Source organism: Moschus berezovskii, chromosome 3 (assembly GCF_049115385.1).
Source record: "Moschus berezovskii isolate FMDL1 chromosome 3, NW_MosBer_1.0, whole genome shotgun sequence".
NCBI classification, from domain to species: Eukaryota; Metazoa; Chordata; class Mammalia; order Artiodactyla; family Moschidae; genus Moschus; species Moschus berezovskii.
In genome coordinates, this window is record NC_142462.1 from 31,649,287 (window position 1) to 31,657,292 (window position 8,006).

Below are 8,006 nucleotides of genomic sequence, written 5' to 3' on the forward strand. Positions count from 1 at the left end.
ATGAATTATATCTTGATACCTACATTTCATGGTGATTGAAAAAATTTTTTTCAACACACTAAATTTAAACTTATAAAGGCTTTAATTTACTCAGCAATTTGGAAGTTTCCTGGCTTTGCTTAAGCTAAATACTATTCTTTCCATTCATGACTACTGAGTATAACCTACTGAAAATCTATTAAAGTAAATATGATACAAAATAGATCAGGTTATACAATTTTAAAAAGTCATTCTAGTAGCATGGGGTGAATGACAGCAAGATCATCTGGCAAAACCTTACTAAGTTTATACAAGGCAGGAAGGATTAAGATTCAGTCTTTTTTAATAAAAAACATACCCTAATTTTCATTGTTTTTCAAAAAATATGCAGTAAAATAAACATGGCTAACAGAGTGTTGTCAATTAGTGGTTATTCGCAACTAGCCTAAGTGAATAAATGCAAATGATTTATAGTTAAAATATAATTTTTTGCAAATAGATATTTCTGAAGCCTCTGTGTCCATATTTAACTTAGATGTAGCATACTATATGTATTCTTTATTTGTATATGTGCTATCAATTTTTCCTTCATTCTTGTTATTGATAAAAAAAACTATATATATAAATATCAATATCTAACTATATACCTACCTATCTATCTCTCTATCAGGCTATCTTCTATCAGTAAAGCTACTCAAAAAAACCTCTTTACTCATATTGGCCAAAATGAATTTGATAAGTCTTTTATGGATAAATATTTTGATGTGAACTAGAAGTCAGGCTTTGCCAAAATTATCACAATCACCGTTTTGAAATGATAGTTACTAAAACAAGAATACAATTATGCAGAGTTTAATCAGACTAGAAAATGTGAATTAACTGTAAAAAAACAAAAACTGAAATATAATCAGCAATTAAGATGCAAGTACTTTTTAGCATTTTAAAATAATAACTACAAAGCTGCATTTTCTGTTTAGATTTTCATTTAACTGATTGCCTGATTGTATCTTCAGTTCAGTTCAGTTCAGTTCAGTTCAGTCGCTCAGTCGTGTCCGACTCTGCGACCCCATGAATCACAGCACGCCAGGCCTCCCTGTCCATCACCAACTCCCGGAGTTCACTCAAACTCATGTCCATTGAGTTGGTGATGCTATCCAGCCATCTCATTCTCTGTTGTCCCCTTCTCCTCCTGCCCCCAATCCCTCCCAGCATCAGACTCTTTTCCAGTGAGTCAACTCGTCGTATGAGGTAGCCAAAGTATTGGAGTTTCAGCTTTAGCATCAGTCCTTCCAATGAACACCCAGGATTGATCTCCTTTAGAATGGACTGGTTGGATCTCCCTGCAGTCCAAGGGACTCTCAAGAGTCTTCTCCAGCACCTCTTAGGCTTGTCTTATTGATTGCTGACCTTTTCCTGTCATTGGATGTTTAATACCATGCAGTGAATGCCTCACAATGTAATATGGCCTGAAGTGGATCAGTAAGTTGAATGTGACATTAAGAAATGGATCCAATTCTTGACTTAGCAGAAACTAATCTTATTTATGCTGCTGCTGCTAAGTCACTTCAGTTGTGTCCGACTCTGTGTGACCCCATAGATGGCAGCCCACCAGGCTCCCCGATCCCTGGGATTCTCCAGGCAAGAACACTGGAGTGGGTTGCCATTTCCTTCTCCAATGTGTGAAAGTGAAAAGTGAAAGTGAAGTCGCTCAGTCGTGTCCGACCCTTAGCGACCCCATGGACTGCAGCCCACCAGGCTCCTCCATCCATGGGATTTTCTAGGCAAGAGTACTGGAGTGGCTTGCTATAAGGTTCCTTTATTCCATTTCATGGAATACTAAACACTATTCCCAATCAAATTAGTGGTGATTTTAGTGTTTTATCACCAAAACCATTGTTTCAATGTTTGATTAGTAAAAGGCAACAACATAATCTTATTGACTGTGTGGCTATTGTCTGGTCAATTCCTTTTTAAGCCTCAGGCCTTAGGACACAGTAATTTTTAGATCATCTCTGTTCTGTTCAGTCGCTCAGTCGTGTCCGACTCTTTGCGACCCCGTGGACTGTAGCCTACCAGTCTTCTCCATCCATGGGATTCTCCAGGCAAGAATACTGGAGTGGGTTACCATTTCCTTCTCCAGGGGATCTTCCCGACCCAGGGATCGAACCCGGGTCTCCCGCCTTGGAGGTAGACGCGTTAACCTCTGAGCCACCAGGGAAGCCCCTAGATCACCTCTAAGACCTTCTATAGAGGGTGCTATGATGTTGAGAAGAAAGATATGCCCAAATCGTCTTAAGTCCTCTGTTATGTTAAATCTCCCAAATTGAGCTATTATGAGCAAGTAAACTAGGCATAGGAAATAATACATTTTTGGTATATTTTACCTGTGACGTAATTATTATGAATGTTCCATGTATAATGATATTATATGTAGTTTAAGATCCAGTTAGTGAGACTAGAAAATAAATCACTAGTGGACACCGAATCATTATTTTCATTTAATGATACAGTAGTTAGCATATTTAAAATTGAGAGATGTTTTCTTGTCCTCATGTACGTTGACGCTCTCCTCCCTTTCACAGGAAAGGGACAACATTAATGTCCTTTCTTTAGCTTACTATGCTTTATGTAATACACATGTGACTTTTAGACTTGTGACTACAGAAAAGAACAATCTACAAAAAAGCAGTAAGGACTCCATCATGCTCAGGATCCAAAAAAAAGAAACTCTAGATCTTATGGATACATAATTAAGCCTCTTTGGTTTTCTTCACTTGGTGTGATGGAATCAGTCAATGATTAAATTGACAAATCAGTGATTTAACTGTATAATCTTGTTCAAGACTGATCACGTTGGTTAATAAACAACATGTCAAACTTGAAAACACCGAAAAACTTGTTTTCATTTTCTTTGTTGTTTTCTTTCACTTTAGTTTTTGGTTTAAGGACCATGCAATAGTAATCAAAGTTTCCCAATGTATGGCAGTGATTTTTTTCACAATTCCTTTCTCAGACTTAACTGCATATTAGAATAAACTGAAAAACTTAAAAAACTGCGAATATCTGAGTTCCATGTTCAGAAACTATGATGTAATTTGGATGGCAGCCTGGTTACTGGGTTGTGTACTATCTCCCCCAGGTGATTATAATGAGCAGCAGATTTGGCATCCACAGGCATACATAAATATGATATTCTTCTTACAACTCACTGCTGGATTGTCAACCAACTTTTTCAAGCATCTTATTTAGCAACTAGATAGTCTCACTCTCTCTCTCTTTCTTCTTACTATAGATTTTTCTATCAAAACTTGAATGTGCCTTATATTTTACAAAAGTAGTGATTCTGATGTGCTTCTTCTGTAGTTTGTGTGCTTATTCTGTACCATTTTACACGTGTTCGAGGCAAAGAGAATAATGTTTAGCAGTGTTTATTTTTGTTAAAAGAAACTCACTGAAGGTCAAGTCACCTTCTGATTGCACAGATTAAATAGGAAACTGTTACCTATTTTATCTTTACAAAGCATCTTATTGATATTTAAAGATCTGTACTATTGATAAAGTTCATGATGAAACATATATGTAACAAGGAGACTAAAATATTTATTTTACATATCTACAGTATGTATTGTCATACTTCTAGATCAACCACAAATTATACAGGAAAATATTTAGGTACATGAAAAAAATTTGAAACATAAAAAATTAACATTTTGAAAACAATCACTTGTGAAAGCTCATTAAATAATAACATTGACAAATAAATAGTTAATCAGCTTTACTTATTAGCTGCTGCCATGCATTTCTGGCATTCCATTCCAAGCAAGGGTCAGCATGCAGGGTATAATTTCATACTATGAGACTGTAAAAAGCTACAGGGCTTATTTTTGAAGTGAAATGTCACAAGGTCTTTCACTCTTTCAAAGGGAGATCACTCTTGGCAGCTAAACTGTTCCCATGAAGATTACCAAAAAAGCACCCTTCTGAACTGTTAACCTGAAGATTCATGGCAACAACTCTTTAAAAAAATTTTCAGTTTCGAAGGTTTGTTGGGTGTGGGGTGGAGAGGATGGTTTGGGAAATGAAGGGTTACTGAGAAGCCCTTTTCCATGTTAAAAAGTGAAGATTCAACGAAGGGTATAGTATCACCCATCTTTCAAGAACCATGGGGAATTAATACTACAGGATGCGTGGAATTTAAAGGCAAATTGCATTCATGGACACTTTTACATCTTGAAAAACTTGAAAAATCTATCTCCCAAGAAGCTCCTGATACTCAGGACAGCTGGCTGAGTTTGATCAAAGCAGAAAGCATATATTTTCAAGTAAGAAAAGAGCAGTGGCAGGCTCAAGTCGTCCAAGCAATCAAATCTGTAAAGCAGATGGTTCCTAGTCAGTCCAGTTTGGAGGTCTGAATTCTAACTCATGCTGTGCTTGCTGGGTTTGCCAGCTCTTTTGCGCTCTCGGTGATGCTGGGCTGGCTTGGCAGGCGACAGGCTCTCGAAGTTGTGACTGGACTCGTTGTGCTGCCGCGTGTACCTCTTGCACTTGCAGGCGGTGACCACGGTGATTTTGTAGGTGCGTGTGCTGCCATCCTGGCACTGCAGCTGGATTCGCTGGGTACGCGTTTTGTCATTGACACACCTCCACTCCTGGGAGCTCCTCCGGCTCCAGTACTTTGTTCCGTAGCCCCCTCCGATCCAGTTAGGCAGCACAGGCAGGGGCAAGCACTCGCCAGCACACACCAACTCTTTCAGAGGGCTGATGCTGGTGCACTGGCCGTCCGAGATGTATTTGGTGGAACGCAGTTCTCGGCAACCTACTTGAACTCTGGCTGCAGGAAACAGAAAAAAAAAAATAAATAAATAATATATATATATATATACACATGAGAGGCATAGGCAAACACTTTAAAAAAAAGTAATCTGCAATGACAAAAAAAATGTCCAAATGATAGCAAATTGGCCAATAGGAAGTGAACTCTTATTTTGTTCTCATAATGCAAAAATCCACCTGGATGGTTATAGAGAAAGCTTGCATGAAAATTATCAGTTATGGGATAAAATAAACTGAGCCTGATTTGTTTTTTCATGTGTAACATTAGCTAATTGCTTACTGGAGTATTTGAAAATCCCATTTTCTTAGTTTTACTCCCCTGACAAGTATTAAACAGCTCTTGTTTTATGTATGAATATTCATTCTTTAGTGAGCTAAGAGGGAGTATATGTTCATGTTCTTCACTTACAGGTCTATTAGTTAATGTGTATAAGTGCTTTTAATTCGGTTTTTCAAAAAATCTATTGGGAAAATGTGGAAAGAATTTGAATATTATGTACAATGAAATCCATAATATTTTGTTTCAATTATAAAATTCAGCTGCAGAGAATCATATATACATATGTGTACAATGTCTGACATTTTTGCATATCAAACTTAATAACTACATTTTAAACATAAATTCCCAAACTATCTTTTAAAAACACAAATATTAAAATTCTTGAAATGCAAAATGTCACTACAACTCAACATTTAAAGAATATAAAAGCTCCTAAATCAGGAACGTATGGTTGCCATAACAACTTGGCTACATTTCCATGAATTTTATGGCAGAAAAATGCCTAACATGTCTGATTTACAACTGCAAAAGGAACCACGGTGTTTGTTTCCTGAATATTGGTCATGGCAAACTTTGTTTAGTCATTTTAATTTGATAAGTATGTTCTCTAATAGACTGTTTCTTATTACATGCCTTGTGTAATTAAAGCAAAAATTAGTCTTGAAATATTTGGGTTTTCTTTTCCATTGCTTTGTTATCTAAACTTGAGGAGAATTGACTATAACAAGCTTGGGGGAAAAATCCAGCCTTGTTAAACAGAAATATATACAGATTTCAAAGTACAGACTGCTGAAATTTAAAAAAATAAAGATTATAAGTGACATTGAAGTGGTCTTGCATAGGGTATGGAAAGCTATTATGAAGTAGATATTGAATTAGGAGTGTTACTTTAGCACTGTGCCCCCAGAACTTATAAGGTAAAGATATAGTCTAAAGGGATGTGATAGTTGTGAAAAAATATAATGTATAAACATATACATCTGTACAGATATGGAGTATGAGATTGAAATTAAAGTGTAACCTAGCTGGCCAGTCAGCATACTCTGCCTGTCTGATTCTGACTCCAGTTCACCTTCCTGCAGCTGCCTTAGGAATGCACCTGGAAACAGCCGAGATGATTTTGACCTGCCTAGCTTTTTGTTCCTGTGTATATAGAAATTTGGCAGTGACAGTTCATTGACAATGAATACCCACTGCCTTGCTTGGTAATCTAATAATAATCAGATAGTTCTTGTATATGTAAAAGCAAGCATCCTCATGAAAGTTAAAAAACACCTTGATTTTCTTAGAAGGACTTAAACAGTCATATTTGCTTTGATTTTTCAAAGGTTGAAACTCTTTCCAGCACTTGAATGGAGTTGAGGAGGAGCAAAAAGGTTTGTATAAGATTTCTTGTGAACTCTTTCTCTGTGTCTCTCTTAAAGTCCAATTACTAGCATGTGAAAGGAGTGAAGCAAAAGTTAGGAAAAGACGTTTGAATCCCTCCAACTAGTGGTCAACAAGTATGTCAGTTAAGCAAACAGAAAAGAAGAAAAATAGTTTTTATACAAAGTATTATTGTACTGTCATTATTTTAAATCTCCAAACTCACAAAAGTTTCCCTGGTCTTTCACAGAAATCTACAATTACCTATATTTTGATCGGGTGAATAAGAAGTTATTTCAGAAAAATATGATTCTCCAATGTTTAGTTTTATCCCTCTTTCTCAAAGATCATCATCCAAACTTCATTTATTTCACTAGACATTTTTTAGAAATTGGTGTGAGCCTTTTTTTTTTCCCCTCAGAAAGCTTCTTTTTTTCCCCCTTGTGATTTCCCATATGTGCTTTGGTTATTTACCTTTATACACTCTACCAGAACTGCACATGTTTTGAAATAAACAGAACACAACCTGAATTTAAGCTATCTAGAACAACACTTCATGAAAAAAGATCTCATTCTGCATTTCAAAGAAGCAACACTTTAATTCCTGGAAACGTTTTCTCTTGGAATGTTGGAAAACCGAAGCCTGTGCCTATATCATCAAATCACTGTTTTAGTTATGTTAACTTTGTAGGGAAGAATGCCAGTCTACACATGCAGTGGATTGCTCCCAGATTGTTTAGCAAAACATATATGGTTCAGGTTAGTTAGCAATGAAATAATTCAACAGGAATGTGAGTTAATGCTACCAAATAAGAACACCAAATTCATGCAAGTAAAACACACTTACTGTTCCGATCCAGTCCAGTGTTACTGAAATGCCTGCCTCCATTTCTGGCTTGATTCATTGTGCTGTTGCTGCTGGGGTGTGCTGGAACAGGTTTAACCACATGTGAATAAAGGATTTCTGTGGCATCATTTTTAAAAGCCAAACAGCTTTTCATTAGGATGCATGCAAGGGGAATGAGAGAGAAATGAATGGCAGGAGGAAGCATGGTGAGTACAGGGTTTGCTTAGCTGGAGAGCTGGTTAATTCCTTTCCCTCTGCTTCTGCACTGTAACTGTGAAATTCCTCCTCAAGGTTCCCTTTATATATCCACTGAGGTTTGGCGTTCATTCAGGTGTAAAGTTGTGTAGCGCTACAGAGTGAAAACACGGAGAAGGGGTGGGATCCCTACATGACCCTGCGAAAGAATTTTACCAATGGAAGAGAAGACTACAGAAAAGGAGGAGCTTGGTATCCAAATTGCCTGAAATTTCAGAGTTGGACTTCATCAGTTGTCTGAGAGCTGAAGCAGGCAGGCGCATTCTATAGCAGCTACAGCCCCTCTCCCTCTCTCTCTTCTCTCTCTCTCTCTCTCTCTGCCATTTCCTTTCCTAAATCTAGTTCACATTCGGGTTTCATTTAAATGAAAATATGCTGCTGTTCATTTGGAGATATTTACATTCCCACAGTTGTTCTGTATTTGTAGTAAGGAGGGGCCTCACCCCA

The 8,006-nt window shown here is 37.1% G+C and overlaps 1 protein-coding gene across 1 annotated transcript; it reads right to left on the reverse strand.

The window, feature by feature from the left end:
• Nucleotides 1–3,406: 3,406 nt before the first annotated feature.
• SOSTDC1 (sclerostin domain containing 1) lies at nucleotides 3,407–7,557 on the reverse strand. Its single transcript, XM_055420227.1, has 2 exons — nucleotides 7,305–7,557; nucleotides 3,407–4,810 (listed from the first exon to the last, which is right to left on the reverse strand). Exons 1-2 carry the CDS (start codon nucleotides 7,507–7,509, stop codon nucleotides 4,395–4,397), a joined length of 621 nt encoding a protein of 206 aa, XP_055276202.1. The 5' UTR covers nucleotides 7,510–7,557; the 3' UTR covers nucleotides 3,407–4,394.
• Nucleotides 7,558–8,006: the final 449 nt, after the last annotated feature.

Coding starts and splice junctions, on each gene's coding strand:
- SOSTDC1 (XM_055420227.1), bottom strand. CDS start 7,509: ATGCTTCCTCCTGCCATTCATTTCTCTCTCATTCCCCTTGCATGCATC. Junction 4,811..7,304: donor CACTGGACTGGATCGGAACA/GTAAGTGTGTTT, acceptor TGTTTCCTGCAG/CCAGAGTTCAAGTAGGTTGC.